Source organism: Pithys albifrons, chromosome Z (genome assembly GCF_047495875.1).
Source record: "Pithys albifrons albifrons isolate INPA30051 chromosome Z, PitAlb_v1, whole genome shotgun sequence".
NCBI classification, from domain to species: Eukaryota; Metazoa; Chordata; class Aves; order Passeriformes; family Thamnophilidae; genus Pithys; species Pithys albifrons.
The window spans coordinates 9,925,688-9,942,026 of NC_092497.1; the positions used below are offsets into that span (position 1 = coordinate 9,925,688).

The 16,339-nt window shown below is 57.8% G+C and overlaps 1 protein-coding gene across 1 annotated transcript; it reads left to right on the forward strand.

Annotated features, from left to right (window-relative positions):
- The first annotated feature begins 3,286 nt into the window (after positions 1 to 3,286).
- On the forward strand, positions 3,287 to 13,640 carry PHF24 (PHD finger protein 24). Its single transcript, XM_071580490.1, has 8 exons — positions 3,287 to 3,680; positions 8,620 to 8,992; positions 10,056 to 10,241; positions 10,627 to 10,705; positions 10,819 to 11,021; positions 11,316 to 11,482; positions 11,700 to 11,801; positions 11,908 to 13,640. The coding sequence occupies exons 2-8, from the start codon at positions 8,624 to 8,626 to the stop codon at positions 12,002 to 12,004; spliced, it is 1,203 nt and encodes a 400-aa protein (XP_071436591.1). The 5' UTR covers positions 3,287 to 3,680; positions 8,620 to 8,623; the 3' UTR covers positions 12,005 to 13,640.
- Positions 13,641 to 16,339: the final 2,699 nt, after the last annotated feature.

Consider the following 16,339-nt stretch of genomic DNA (forward strand, 5'->3'; position numbering starts at 1 on the left):
TTGATGTGGGAACATGATGGACAGCTATCAGCATCATGCACAGCAACTGGCCAATAACCAGGGGTGTGATGGACAGCCACCAATGAGCTGGTGTGAATGTCCAGGGACAAGGACAGACAACTGTCAGTGGACATGAAGGACAGCCACAGGCAGGTGGCCTTGAGAGGTGCTATCTGCTGCCAGCACCAGAATTGCTTCACTTGGGTGTTGGTGGGAAGTGCGAACATATCTGCAGGTCCATGGGTGAAACTCTGAGCCCCTCACTCTGTGTGGAGTCCACACAGGTGGAGGTCTTGGCCTGAGACAGCTGGAGGGGACCAGGCATAGTTTCCCTCACTCACCACTTATTCCAGATCTGCTCTTGCACCACTTATTCCAGACGATGGGCAATGCTCTGCCATTCCCTACCTGCAGTCTGACACAGCAGCCCATCAGGCAGCCAGTTTTTATCCCATTTCATGCTGATTTTTGTATCATACTTCCCTTCTGAAACAGCTGCCGTGAGGTGAGCCGATGCCTCTCCGAACCCTCCCTGCAGAGCATCAACACTATTATCTCCATCAGCCAAACTTCTAATCTCCTGAAAAGAGATACCTCGCTATTTTGACAAGTTCTCTTTTCCATCACCCCCTGCTGACAGTCAGGAACGCTGACTCGCGCAGGCGCGCCGATGCTGATGCTCCTGCTTCTTGGCAGAAGCCAAAAGTTCGGGGGCCCCTCCCTTCTCCCTCACGAAAGAGCTAACCCCTCGCTCTGCGTCCCCCCAGGGTTCTGGCAGCTTCAGGTCCGGGGGCTGGGCAGGAGCCGGGATGAGCCAGGGCAGCACACGGCGGCGTTCCCAGGCGGGCTCCACAAGCTGCCGCAGATGGTGAGCCCACACGCCGCGTCGCCGCCGCAGCCAGTGACCTACACGCGGGCGTCATGCGAGATTTTGGAGCGGAGAGAGGAGCTGACGAAAATGCACATTCCCGCTGCAGCTCAGCTCTCACCTCCGCCCCTGCAGCCCTCCTCCAGCAGACCGGCTCTGCCGGCTCCGTCAAAAGCTTCCCCAGCCTGTTGCCACTGCGGCCGCTCCAGCGAGCAGCCAGCCACACTGTGGCTTTTCAAAGAGGACAAGGGACCGTGTCTTCCTTCTCCCCCAAAGGGTGCAAGAGCATCCTGCATCTTGCACAGGGTGGAGGCAGCTGAATGCTCCCTGCAGAAGCGGATTTGGGCTGTAGATCTCCTATGGTGGGACATGGCACTTTCCTGCAGCAGGATGCCCAAGCCCCTTGGCAGCCAGAGCAGGAGCAGGGCTGGGGCTCCTCCTTGCCTTTGCTTTTCCAGGAATTGCTGCACTCTGCCACAGGACTGCTAGGGCAGGGCTCTCCCCACCGAAGCACTAAAAGCTTTCACAGCCTGCTGGCATAAACCTCCCTAGTCCTCTGGGGACAAGGTTCATCTGTGGAGATGTTTCCTGAGGGCCTCACATCTGCCTTCACTTTCTCTACCCCACAGGCACCCCAACAATTTTCCAGCATGCTACCCAGGCTAAATAATGCAAAATGTGATTCACCCTAAAAAGAAGCATCCCTGGGGAAGGATGAAGCATAGAGAGCCATCCTGGGCCAAGGAAGGGCAACCAAAGGCTCTGTTAAGCCTGATGGAGTGAAGCAAGACAGGACCTGACAGCCACAAGCAGGAAGCCGATAAATCCTGTCTGCAGCCTGGCTTTGAGCATCCCCAGTCGTGGAGAAGGGAGCCACAGACTGGCTCAGATCCCAGCACAGCACCCAGATGCTGCTTTTCACAACCTCTGGATCTGCTTGTAGGTGATATGAGCTGCAGACCATCTCAGCTCACTCCCAGTTCAGCTAGGTAGGACTGGGGAGGGTCTGTAATGAAGGTATGAGTATTGTGGGATCAGTGCTGGTGCCCATTGTTCTACAGAGGGCTGACACAGGGTGACAAGCAGCAGTCAGGGATCAGGAACCAGCCTGGCACCAGCATGTGACACAAGCTGGAGCACCCATGCCCTGAACAGGATACTGGAAGTACCCTCGGAGCTGCCCTGTCCCAGCCACTTGCTCCTGGGGAGGCAGGGCACTACAGGGGGTGCCAGATGCTTAGTCCACCACATTTTTTTTCAGGGGTATAGAAGACCATCGGGAATGGTGCTGCCCATCTTCCAGGTGCCAGGAAGCTTCAGTCATCAAACTTCATCCTTCATCTTGTGCTCCCAGTCCATGCTCTCCAGGCTCTATGCTTGGAAAAGGTGATATCCTTGCCTCCCTGCTGCTGCTCACTGTTCTCCACATGTCCACTGCTCTGTGGGGCTCGCAGATCTGCAAGGAGCCAGGTAGACCTGCCCAGTGTAGAGCATGAGGGCTGGCATGGTCAGGATGTCAGGCTGAGATGTGGGATTTCCCCCAGCAGCATCCTGAGAACAGGAACTGAGCAGTGGGGCTGAGCAAAGCTTCCCTCTCTCATAGTCAGCAGAAGACCTGCTGTATCCACCTTAGCCAAGAAGCAGGACAGCCCTGCAGCAGCCCCACTGCCCAGGCCCCTCTGCTTTCACCTTCAGCACTAATCCCAAGCCTCTATGAAAGCTGCTTCTAGGAGGGCTCAGAGTCTGTTTCACCCGAAATCATCCCCAGGTAGAGCTGGCAGTTCCTGAAAGGGAAGGCAGAGCCCCCTCACCCACCGGTAGCCCTCTCTGGAACATGTCAGAGGGCTGAGTGGCCATCTCCATGAGGCTGATGTGGGGCAGCTGGGATGCATGTGGACCAGATATCCCACCTTCAGAGGTGCTGCATTAGGGCTGTGCCCCCCCTCCCCACCAGCATCCTCCCTCCTGCCTCAACACCTCCCTCACACCTTCTGTGAGGCCCCAGCCCCAGTACAGTCCTGTGGTATGCACTCAGGTGATATATTCAGTCCTAGAAACTAGGAGAAACAAAACCTTGGTGCTGCATTGCACCGGGCACACCATGCACATTGCACACACGTAGCCAGCAGTCACCATGCCCCTGCTGCACCGCAATGTAGAACGACAGCCTGCCTGCAACACTGAGCAGCACACATTGGGTTAAAGCAGATACAGTTAGCCTTTGGCTGGGGCACTGGTCTGGGGAAGATCCTGTGGGTGGGCAGGTGAGACCTTCACTCCTCCACAGAGGCAGCCCAATCTCCATAGTCCTTGAGATTTTCTCTAAGAAAGGTGGTTCGGCCCTGGGGGCCAGAGGAGATGCAGGGAAAGCTTTTATTGGTATCTCCCAGCACACGTCAGCCCAGTTAAAAAAAAAAGCTTCATGTCTCAGAGAGCTGTTTAACACAGCTCAGGCAGCAATTGGTACAGGGACAGCAAACCAGGCTGCATCTGCTCAGCCCCAGTCACAAGCTCCCTGCTTCCTCTGAGTGTGTGTGTGTGTGTGTGTGTGCGTGTGTGTGTGCGCGCGCTAGACACAGGCATCCACTCCCAGCATCTCGCTGTCTCCTGCATCCTCCAGCAGCAAGTGCAGGGCTCTGGCTCCTCGGGTACCACCCTCATCACTCCGTCCCCTGAGAGGGATTTGCACGCGGGGCACGGGATGCAGTGAGCACCCACGGGTGGAGAGGGGCTCATCGGCAGAAGCAGCTGCGATGGACTCCATGTGGACTGCTGTCTAGGGCTCGTGTTCCCCAGACGGACCCTGACCCTGGTAAGTGGGTTTTTTTTGCCACAATTGGTGCTTTGCCGGGTGCATGGCATGGGCTGCCCACACTTTGTGAGATCCTTGGGTGGGTTCTCCCACTGCTCCCCGGGTCCTGGTGCTAGGGAGGGGTGACTAGAGCTCCTGGGATGGGGTGCCTGAGAGAGGGAATGAGAATGGGGTGGGAGGGTCCTGCCCAGGCATTGAGGTCTTCATGTGGGTACTGGGGAGATGGGCGGGGGAGGGAGATGAGGAAAAGTGGGAGCTGGGCAGGAGCTGTGTCTGCTGCAGAGGAAAGGACTCTGCTGTCACGGCATTATCATCTCCCTCTGGGAGATGGAAGCGTGCGACACACCTATAAAATCTGCCATGGCGCGGCAGGATGGGCAACCTGATCCAGCAGGGAGAGCAGCCACTGGTTTAGTGTCCCCTGGACTGGGACATGGCACATCTGGGGCTCTGACCAACCCCTAGGCAACCCCACTGGACTCCCACAGCCCTGCAGAGGGTGGGGAGGGTACCATCAGCCACAGACTACCCTACCCCATGGCAACTGGATCACCTTGCAGCAGCAGCCTCAGTAGTGCCACAGTCCCAGCATGTGCCATCTGCCTGGGAGAAGGTACAAGGGGGTGTGCTGCCAGACCCCTGTGGTCATCTGCAACCAGCTCAAGAGGTGGAATGCAATGTCCCTGAAGCAGAGCCTTCTGCCTTCACTGCTGCCCCTCCTTGCCCCAGGCAGGCAGCAGCTGGCAGGGTGTGCAGGGCTATGCCAGAGCCATGCCAGACCCATGGCAGCTCCTCCCAGCCCTGCTCCATGCCCTTCAGACCAAGTCCGGGACCAGGCAGCCACAGGCTCTGATGTCCCAGGGGTATCCCTATTGGTACCCCACCCCTCTGCCTCCAGGGTCCCTAATGCTGCTCCCAGGAAGGTGCTCTGGGGTAAAAATATCAGAAGCCTCCTGAGGCTGGGAGGAGGCCTGGACTACAGGGTGTCTGTGGGGACCAGGCACATCCTTCCGCACAACTGGGAGCCGCACACCAGAGTGTTCTGCTCCTGGCGCACCTATGACACATCCCCGTGAAGGTGGGTGCCAGGGACCCTGCTCATGTGTGCACCAGCCCAAGCAACCACTGACCCTTTATTTGCCAGTCGGACTTTTCACTGAGGACACACTGTGGGACAGGTGACAGTCAGCCCTATGGACCCTGTGGCTCCACATGCCTATCTCTGCATGCCACCACTGGGTACCCCAACAGCCCACCCTGCACCCATGGCCCCCTGAAACACACCCATCCCACACCCCCAGCTGCCACAGACACCATCCCACACCTAGAGCTTCTGCAACATCCGTGCACCCAAAGCCACCACCCACCCCATGCCCACAGTCACTGCTGTGGGCTGTAACACCCGCCCTGCGTTGCCAGCCGCACCATAGCACAACCACCCCAAAACACATCCACTCCTAACACATCATACTCCCTGTGCACACATCCAGCTTTAACAAACACATCCACCCTGTGCTGCTCTGTGCCACATCCATCCTGTGCTCCCAGCCACCACAACGCCCCCGCTCTGCCATGAATACACCCACCTGTGTGTCACTCATCGCACTGCACCCACCACAGACGTGGCACCCTGTAACCCCAGCATTAGCCACGTGTGCCTTTCCATGAGAGAAAGGAGATTTTGAAGCCATGCTGGGACCATTGGCTCTGTTGGCATCGGGATGCTCTGCCCTGCTTCCTTGTCTCAGGGTGCCTCTGTGCTGGCCAGCACTGTCTGACCAATGTCCCCATTCCCACCTACAACAAGTTTATCCTCACTCCAGCTGCACCAGTCTTGCGTTCGTGCCTCAGCTTCTGATGAAGAGAGGTGCGTGGGGCTGGGAAATATGCGTCCTTGGGTGCTAAGAGGATGAAGTGCTTTCTGGCTCAGTGTTTTGCTGCAGAGATGAAGCAGCAAAGGAAAAAATCCGAACCAGAAGAGTGTGGGGAATGGGTGTTGCGCAAGGATCAGGACAGGGGTGCAGTGGGCTTGGGGGCAAGGGAAGGCAAGGGGGTGGGAAGGTGCCCACCGCCTGCTGTGACAGTCCTTGGTGCTGGCAGCGCTCAGTGGAGCCGGGTGTTTGCAGGCAGCTCCTGCCTGTGCCCAGATTTAGCTCCTCTGTGGGGGCGACCTAAAAATAGCCCCGTGGTACAGCCTTGCAGCAAGGTCGAGGCCCCCACACCGCAGGTCATGATGAGACAGGTGGTAGCACTGTGTGCCTTGGGGGATGGACAAAAATAGCGGAGGAGACACCTTCCCCCAGGGACACAGGGAGATAGAGGGGCTGCTTGGATGTCTGGGCTGCTATGAGGCAAGACTGCTCCTAGTCCTCCCTCCTCACATGCATGGGTCTCCAGAAGAGGGGGGACTCCCCAAATCTGGCAGAACCCCAAGTCAATACTGATTCTGTGTGGAGGTGATGTCTCAGCTCACAAAGCCAATGGGCCAGGCAGGGCATGGGTGAAAGGGGGCCCTGGAGAGTGCAGAGCAAGTTTGGGGTACCTGAGGAAAAATAGGGCCTGTGGAAAGGCAGTGGGATCTGGAGACTGAGTTCAGGCTGAAGGCAGGCAGGGTCCAGCTGTGCAGCACTAGCAGGGACAGGAAGGCCAACAAGGCTGAGAACAGACACAAGTCTGTTCAACATGACATGAATGAGACTACCCAGAACCCAGGCACACAGCAGTGGCAGCAGGGGCTCAGGGTGGCTTTAGGAGAGGACAGGAAACAGAGAGGTGGGCTGGGAACTTCCAGCAGCAGCACAGTGCTGGTGGATGACAATGACATGAACACACAGGGGAACCTCATCTGAGGGTTATTACAGCAGGTTCACACATCAGCCACCATCCTACTGCCCAGGTTGCCACATTGCACTTCAGGGAGGCTGGGGATGGGGCACCCAGTGTCCAGCAGCACCGTGGGGAGAAGTTGCCAGCAAACTGGGGATTGCAAACACCAATGTGGCTACCAGGGGAACTGCTGTGCTGGGGCTCACACCCCTGTTTTCACTTTTCTCCATGAGTTCAGCCCCTCTGCACCCTCTTCTCATTCCTTCTACCCAAGACTTGGGCATGAGGAGGCGTGGATCCGGCCAACACATGGGGACCTGCAAAGGCAGACTTTGGGGGGATCCCCGACTCTTCTGTTTGCAGGCAGAGCTGCATTGCTGCCCAGCAGCAGAGCTGATCCTGCTCACAGCAGACAGGATCCTGAGCCACTCAGGCAGGCAGTGGTGGCACAGCGGGGAGGTAGAGACATCCAGGTGTTTTCCATTCCACTGGCACAGCCGCAGAGATGTTCTCACTGTGGCTTGGACACGAGCCTCCGGCACTGCCCTGCTCCCACCTTTCCAAAGTCCCAGCAAGTGAAGAATGCCAGGCACCAGCTCTGAGCCAGGCACTGCAGCCAGTGGGTGCAAATAGCCCAGTGTGTATGCACTGCTGGGACCACCACGCACAGGATGGGGCCCACACGTGTTGCACACCCGGCTCAGCGCGTGGGAATCTGCAGGCAGATGGTCCCGCGGTGGTGGGGAGAGGCTGGGAAATCACATGCGTGTGCACACAGTGGTGTTTGCTGCCTGCCAGCAAGCTCCGCTCTGCTCTGCTCAGCCCTACCAGCATGGGGCACCTGTAATTACCCTGCCCAGGCTCCCTGCCACAGCAGTGCTCGCAGCGCGGCGGCCTCCTGCAGCCCTGAGATCCCGGCTGTGCACACGTGCTGCTAATTATCCCGCTACCTGGGGACTTCCCTTCTGAGGCTGGCAGGGCGGGAGGCTGCTGCTCCGATCTCCCTGCTCTGCCTCCTGGTCCTTGGGTACCAGCTGGGAGTGCCTCTTCACTGCAGCGTAGAATCATAGAATAATTAAGGCTGGGAAAGACCTTTAAGATAATAGAGGCCAACTGTTAACCCAGCATGGCCAAGGCCACCACTAAAACATGTCCTTAAGTGCCATATCTACACAGTTTTTGAACAATTCCAGGGACAATGATTCCACTACTGACCTGGGCAGCATGTTCCATAACACAATCCTAGCAGGGCACGAGGGCAGCACTGGGACCCACCTGGGGTGATGGTGTGCCCTAAGACACTGGAGGCCAAATACTGCTTCTCCCCAGCTTTGGCCCACTCCCAGTGAGACAGAGACTGTGTTGCTATTGCTGCTGGTGGTGGCCTCCCCATTTTACCCTTACATGGCCTTCCCTGGGTACGGAAACCAAGTGTCCTTGGGACCTGCGTGCACCAGGCCTATACACTGTTTCCCTTCTCGCCTGTACCCTCACAGCCCTCTCATGGCTGGTCCAGCCTCTCCACATGGCTCTTTGCAGGATGCAGGATGCAGGATGCCCAGTGATCACAACAGCAGTACACACACAAGCATGTGAGTGCAAGAGACACACGGGTGAAGAGGAATTTAGGGAAGGTAAGGGGCCAGCTCTAGCTCTGCTACATCCCAGTCCTGGGCAGAGCTGCAAGGAGGACAGCTTTCACCCCTTGCCTGGCTACAGAGGCTTTCTCCAAAGCAGAAAGGAGACGCATGCAAGGGCTAGGCTTACAGGTGGTCCCAATCCCTTTGGGATTTATTGATCTGGTGTGGGAAAGGCCTGGATGTGCTTCTTGTTAAGCTGGAGTCTAACTAGAGTAAGCTCCCTGCCTTCTGTCCCACTCCTGCACCAACACTCAGACCCTCTGTGACCAGGAGTCCATCTCCCCATGGCCACCATGGACAACCCTAGTGCCTGTTTACCAAGAAGACCTTGTTTCTCCCTGCCCTGAGCTGTTCCTTGTGCCTCTGGGCCAAAGCCACTGGGACAATTTTTTGGGGTCAGAGACATTGTGCAAGGGTGGGGAGCAGCACTGTGCCCTGAGGTGCTAGCACTGAGCACCTTCCTTCCCACACAGAGCCATGGGGGTGCTGATGTCCAGGCGGCAGACGGTGGAGAGGGTGCAGAAGGTGAGCTTGGCCGTGTCAGCCTTCAAGGACGGGCTGCGGGAGCAGCCATCGACACGGCGCCGGGCAGAGGCGGGGACCTCACGCCGGGGGACCCTGGAACAGGAGGTGCAGGAGGGAGAGGAGGAGGCGTCAGCAGGACCTTCCCAGCCGGAGGAGAGCAGTGCCAGCAAGGCGGCCTGGGAACGGCTGCGGGATGGCCGAGGTGTGGAGCCAGAGGAGTTTGACCGGGCCAACAGGTTCACACCACCTGCCTTCATCCGGCCCAAGAGGGAGCTGCATGATGACGAGCCCCCAGATATCAGCCTGGAGAAGAGGGAGCAGGTGAGCAGATGAAGCCATGGGGACCAGAGCTGGAGAGTGCCTGCCAGGCAGTGACACCCTTCCTGGGCATGGCAAAGCCCTGTGGAGGTGGCTCAGAGGGACAGTGTGCCAGGGTCCAGGCTGGGCAGCTGGGGATGCCACACAGGGAGGAGGATGCAACTGTTCAGCTATGTCTGGGAAGGAACCTGGGGTGTTTTGGAAAGGAGAGGTCCAGCTCCAGCTATGGGGCAGAGAGGACAATTTGATCTGTGTGTTTGCCAGCCTACAGCCAGTCAGCCTGCAACTCAAGCCATCCATCCATACCTGCAGCCTGGACAGCCCAGCCCATCCACAACCCAACAGCTTATCCACCCACACCTGCAAAACCTACAGCCCACCCATCCACACCCACAACCTTAAACATCCATCCACCCACCCATCCAACCAGCCTATACCCGAGCCCACCAACAGCCTTACACAGAACCACAAAACATCCTGATTTGGAAGAAACCCAGAAGAATCATCAAGTCCAATTCCTGCTCCCTGCACAGGACACCCTAAGAATCACACCATGTGCCTGAGAGCATTGTCCAAACACTTCTTGAACTCTGTCAGGCTTCATGCTCTCATCACTTCCCTACAGATCCCAACTACTCTCTGAGGCTAAATCATGCAGGGTACCATCAGTATTTCTTTAGAAAGGGAAATGAAAATATGTGAACAACCTTAGAGCTTATTCATCCACACGTAAAACTCTAAAGACCAGTCAATCTACAGCCCTAAAGTCAAGCCACCCACACATACTATGCTGCACCCTAGAGCACCTACAACCCCACAGCCTCTACAAATCAACAGCCAGACCCATCTGCCCACCACTCGCCCCCAGAAATCCACTCACTGTCCTCTAACTCAGCCAGCCATGTCTCTTATGACCTCAACACCCACCTATTCCCTATACCAGCTCCATGCATTCCCATCTTCTCTGCCCTTCAACATTCACCTCCATCTGCAATGCACCACCTACCTGGAGAAGCCATGCCCCTGCCCACACTGCTCTGCTGAGCATCTGCCCTTCCTACCCCAGATTGTGAATGACGAGATGTGTGAGATCTGTGAGGTGTGGACAGCCGAGAGCCTCTTCCCATGCCGCATCTGTCCCCGGGTGTACCACGACGGCTGCCTGCGCCGCATGGGATACCTGCAGAAGGACAGCACCGCGGAGGTGACAGAGACTGCGCACACTGAGACAGGCTGGAGCTGCTACTACTGCGTGAGTGCCTGAAGTAGGGGACACGGGGCTGCTACTGGGTGGTGGGTGCTCCCCAGGGAAGCCTGCCCCACACAGACAGGAGCAGGGTCCCACCTCACAGCCTGGTCTGGGGCAGTGGGGGACCTGCTTCTCCCCACCTTCTGCTGCCCACCTTGACCACGGGATGGGCTGCTCGGAATGTGAGATGCTGTGGCAGAGCTGCAATGGCCAAAGGCCAGGGGCGTGGAGCCATCCCACTGCAGCACCCCTGGGTGACAGAGCACACCATCCCTCTCTGTGTGCCCACACCCACATGCTGTCAAGGGATCCCAGTGCTGCTGTACAGCAGGGTGATCCCCCAACTCCATACCTTTTCTCCATGGCTTCTCTTTGCACCCCGCCCCAGGACAACCTCAATCTGCTGCTGACGGAGGAAGAGATGTACAGCCTGATGGAGACCCTGAAGAACTGCAAAATCATTCCAGGTGTGTACCCTCCCCACAGTGGGTCCCAGAAAGCTGGGGAAGGCAGCTGGGGAGGTGGGGAGGAGGGTTCCCACTCGTTCCCAAGCGCCGCACAGCCAGTTTGTCCCCTGCAGAGACCTGCCTGACCCTGGATGACTTCCTGCACTATAAACACCTGGTGCACAAGCAGCAGTTTGAGCGGCCTATGGCTGAGGCTCAAGAGGAGCAGGCATCTCTGCAGTTCAATGCCCTGGACCCCGACAAGAAGGGGCATATTGAGTGGCAGGACTTCCTCTCCCATGAGTCAATCCAGCTGCTGCAGAAACTACGGCCACAGGTATGGTTGTGGCATCCAGGGCTTGCCTCCATCCATCACCCACATGCATGGCAGTCAGGACCAGCTCCCACAACCAGCACCCAGGGCCACAGCACCCAAGACCAGCTCCTATGGTGACGGCACTCAGAGCTGGTTCCTACAGCTGGCACCCATGGCTGTGGCACCTGGGGCTGACTCCCATGGCCACCACCCAAGGCTATAGCACCCAGGGTGGGAGACCCCCACAGCTTTGGGCATAGGAGCTGGGAGCTTCCCATGGGATGAGTGCTCTCCTTCCCCTCTCTGCACCCCCAGAATGCCCTGCTGCGGCTGCTGACACTCAAAGAGCGGGAGCGGGCACGGGCAGTCTTTCTGGCCCTGGACCAGGACAATGATGGCTTCATTGGAGAGGGCGAGTGCCGCCAGGCCCAGCACACTTGGTTCCGCAAGCACCAAAAGGAAATGCTGTCCTGCAACGTCAGGTATGGAGATGCCCACCCTGGGGCAGGGGTGAAAACCCTGCAGGACCTCCTGCCACAGCCCCAGCACCCACCGTAGAGGCTTGGCATGCAAATGGGTGCCCCCACTTCTCACCACCTTCCCTCTGTGGCCCCTCAGCCCTGGGCACCCTCTTCTCCCTGCCACCACCATCTGAGGTGCAAGGAATGGGGACAAAGGGCACCTTCCTTCCTCTCACAGCATCAGCCACGTGGGACCCATATCAGAGGGCAGTCCTGCCAGCAGCAAGAATGGCAAGAGCCTGGAGAAGATCCTTCCAGCCACAAAGCAGGAGGAGGCCAGGTGAAGCAGGGGTGGTTGCGGGGCCATGCTGGGCACCCCTTTTTTGGGGGAGATGCCAGGGGAGTGGTGATGCTGGGATGGCCAGTGAGTCCACATCTGCCCACAGGAGTGTCGACTGGCCCAGTTTCCTACGGGAGAACGTTGCCTACATCCTGGCTGCGCGCCCTAACAGCGCCGCCCTGCACCTGCAGCCCCCCGCCTAAGCCCCAGCGGCGCCTCGTGGGCATGACGCCGCTCCCGCCATGGAGATCTGCTCCGCCCTCCCCTGTGGGTGGACCCAGATGCTGATTGGCTGGCGGGGAGGCAGCCATGCTGTGCTCTGCCCCACCTCTCTCTTGGATTGGCTGTGAAGAGGATGGGTGCAGGGCTCTGATTGGCTGAGGAAGTGGGAGTGCCTCTGATTGGTGGAGGGAGGCGGGGAGGGTCAGGGCGTATGCCCACTGCCCCCACGCCCCACGGGAACTGCAGTGCCAGGTCCTATGCCCAGGGTCACTGTGGGACACAGCAGGCAGGGAATCTACTGCCCCCATGATCCACATTCCCACAGCAGCCCCTCACCTGCCAGCACCCGGAGCCCCTGAGGACTTGTTCCTAGGGATCCGCAGACAGAGAAGGGTCTGGTTGGCTTTGGGTAGTTGTGGGGTTATGATGGAGCCCAGAGCATCTGTGTGCCCCCAGCCTCCCACAGTGCCATGGGGCAGCCACAGCTGAGCCTCTGTGTGCCACTGGCAGCACCCACAGGTCTGCGGCAAGCAGTGTCCCAGCTCATTGGCATGGTGGATCCTCGAGGGGAAGATGTGGCTGACCCACCTTGGGTCTTTCACATCCCTGCCCTGCTCCAACAGGGGCTGGAGCTCAGCAGGGCAATCCTTGCATGCACGATTCGTGGCTGTGTCTGGAAGAGTGTTCCCTGGGACAGCTCAACCCTGCCCTCCTGGGGACCAATTATTTAATGCCAATAGCAGTGATATGGGAAGGAGCTCTGGGAACAGAAAGCATCAGAGGGACAGGAGGGCAAGGTCAGATGTAGAGGACCCCTCTTGCAAACCTCACTTTACCCTCAGCACTCCCCTGTATCCCTCAATGTCTCCTGTACCCCTGGCTCCAAGAGATGCACTCCATCCACCCAGCATTCCAGTCCCCAGCCCTGTTCACTCCTGCCTTCTCCCCCCACAGTGAGTGGGCAACCCTACCTTGCTAGAGGCATTATGCTTGTGGTGACGAGGAGGAGGCAGAGCCCAGAGCCCCCCAGGTGTCAGCTGCAGGGATGAGGCACCAGGCAGGGTTGGTTCTTGGAAGCCCTGTGGTTGGATAGATGTGCTCAGCCCACAGGTGAAGGAGCAGGGACCCTGGAAGCCTTGCTCCAAACACACCAGGGGTTGGAATGCCCAGGTCTCATGGTAGCCCCAGCAGCTGCTCCCTGCCCCTCTGATCCCTTCCCCACAGTGCCCTCAGCCTCTCCCTGCCTGGTGTGCCCATATACAGACCAGGGGTGTGCCTGCAGCAACCTGGTCACTCCCTCACCTCCATCTCCAATGAAACTGGGGCACTGACCCACTCAGCCACCTTTCCCCAGCCAGGGCACAGTTTTCCTCTCCAGGGTCTCTCCCGCTGCAAGACCAGGAGGTGCACCAGTGCCACAACATCTTCCTCTGCCGCCCTGGCATGCCAGGCCAATGGGGATATTTTGGATGCCAGGTCCAAGATGTGGCCAGAGCGTCAATGGGGATATTTGGGATGCCAGGTCTGAGATGTGGCCAGAGCCATGGTGAGGAGGTGGCTGTGGGTGCGTGGGTTGCAACTCCCTATCTGTACTGAGATACATCCATTAAACAGCTGTGTCCAACAAGCATCTGGACAGTGTGCTTACAGGGCTTCTCCTCAGGCATTTCTGGGGATCCACAGCTACCTGTTGTGTTTCAGATGCCATCCCAGTCCAGGCTTGGCCTCTCAGCCCCACAGCAGCAATGGGGAGAAGCCAGTGGGTGCACCCAGGACCATGCAAACTCGGGGTGCCCCATGTCTCCCCAGGAGAGAAGACCATAGGTAGGAAGGGTGCCCAGCTGACCCTACAACCACCCTAGCCCCTGCAGTGGAAGGGACACCCATGCACTGGAATGCTGGTGCTCCCTACCTCCAGAGGCCCTGAAAGCTGCAAACAGAGAGCACTGACCACTAGGGTCAGCCAGATGCTGAGAACAGGCTGTCTACAGCAGGGGAAACCCAAAATAACCCCATGAAGCCACTAAGGGTCCCCTGGAGGGCAGTGGTTCTCATGGCTGAAGCACTCCAGTGCTAGGCACATCCATGGAGCTCCCACAGAAAGCTGCAGATGTTGCTGGTGGCACGTGGTCTGTGGGAATCAGGCTGCCAGCAAAGGGGGCTCATCTGCCTAGGAGGGCTTGCCTTGCACAGTGTCTGTGCTTCAGCTTGGAGGGGAATGGGGTGTGAGAAGGGGATCTGAAAGAGAACTAGGAGGGAGATGCTGCCCTGGCAGCATCTGTGCAATCTGCAGGGACAGAGAGCTTAGTGCTAAAAGCTCAACTTGGACATTTCAGTACACTCTCAAGGCCACAGTGTGCTGCCATTGCATTCGTACCACAGCAGAAGTGTCCAGCTCACCTCCAGAGAAAATCCAACAAGCATTTCTGTCTCTGAAAGCTAGAGTGGCTGTAGAAGCACCTGGGAGAGGCACCCATGACCTTGAGTAAGAGTATGGGCATTTGGAGGAAGGGGGATACAGCGGTGGTTTTTGTGCCTGATGGTGGGATGTCATGGATGCCGGTTTTGTCCATGAAGGGAAGGCCCATGAAGCCCTCACACGCAAGATGGTGTTGATCCTTGTGTTATTGCTCCGTCTGCTGGAGATGAAGAGAAAGCTGGGGCAGAGCACGGGCTTGAGGACCCTGAGAGTGAGACACACACTACCAACGTCCCAAACTCACACTCTGAGCACCTTACAGGATCCAGACAGAGAGCAGAATCTCCCAGGCTCTAATCCAGCTCCACTCTGCTCCCAGCTCTTCCCAAGCAAGGCATGGACAGCTTTACCAGTCCCAGCTCACCCTGCCACCCGCTGCAGCAGCCTAGCATCCCTTCCTTCCCTGGCACAAAGCTGGCTGGTGTCCCAGCGGGGCTGGCTAGCGAGGGCACAGGTGGCCAGAAGGGCTGTGTCCTGAAGGGCTGTGCTGTCACCACTGCAGCACCAGATTCCCAGCTCACATCCTCTGTCACAGCAGTAGGTCTCCAGCAAGTGACCACTGTGGAGCAGAGTGTGCCCCACACAGGCACCATCAAGGTCTTGGCAGATGCAGAGGACACGGTGGAGGAATGGACAAGGTAGTACCATTGCTCCTCTTTGCTGTCACCTGCTTCTTCAAGACTGCTGACCTCAGAGACACTGTTCTGAGAAAGCCTCCACAGCCTGCAAACCACACTCCCTAATGCTGGGTCAAACCTCTCCCTAAATGTTGGGGGATACCTTTGCCCGGGTATGGTGCAAACCTCCTAAACACCTGAAAGATGGTACAATGTTCTCACTGAATACTTGTGCAATCCTCTCACCACACAGTGATGCAAACCTCTCCCTGAATCTCCCTGAATGCTGGTGCAAACCTCCAAGAGAGTGCCATTGCAAACCTTTCCCTGAACAGCGGTGCAAATCTCTCCACCAAGATCCCAGAGGCCCCAGACCAAAGGAACAGGATGCTCATGTAGAATTTAAGGCTGGAGCAAGAACCAGCTACCCAGCCCAACCCTCCCAAGCCCTGCTGTAATGATGGTGTCTGTGAAGCCCATGCATCTGTTGTCCAATGCCCATCACCCATCGCCAGGTGCCATGAAGTGGGTGCTGTGCTCACTGCTGAGGGTTCTCAGCCCCAGGGCTCCAGTCCAGTATCACCCAGTCTGGGGCCAGGGGCAGAGTCCTTGGTCCTGGGGACAGCACTGGCTCACGCATGTGTTTCACAACAGGCAGCAGTCAGAGCATCATCCGCTCTTCCTCACGTGGTCCTGCCTCTCCAAGGGGACTGTAGCAGCTTATCCTGTCCAATTCAGGGTGTCCTTGCCATGTCATAGGAACTCCAGGGGATGGTGGGTCGTAGTGCCCTACTCCGTATTGGAGTTTCCCCCTTTGCAAGGATGCAGAACCACTCACTGCACAGGGCTGCCAGCCACTCCAGAAACCTCTGCTGATGGGGAATATGGGTGCTTGGCTTTGCCCCCCCGGGTGCAGCATAGCACCCTCTTCCAAGGTTGCACACTTCTGCCTGTCTTCAGGGCTCCCCTGGGCTTGGCCAGGTGCCATCAGGTCTGGTGTGTCGCAGATGGGGAGTGACTAGACCATGATGTGCCTCGGACCAAAGCTGGCCAAACTTCAGGAACATGTGTGGGTAGCTGTGCTGATACAGGGGGGACAGAGGTGACCAGAGGGAGCCACTGGATTGAGACAGTGTCACCATAAGTAGTGGTACCTGCCTATCACTGGGCAAGATGTCAGAGCCCCATCCTATCACTGCCCCAGGACCAGTCAGAAACCA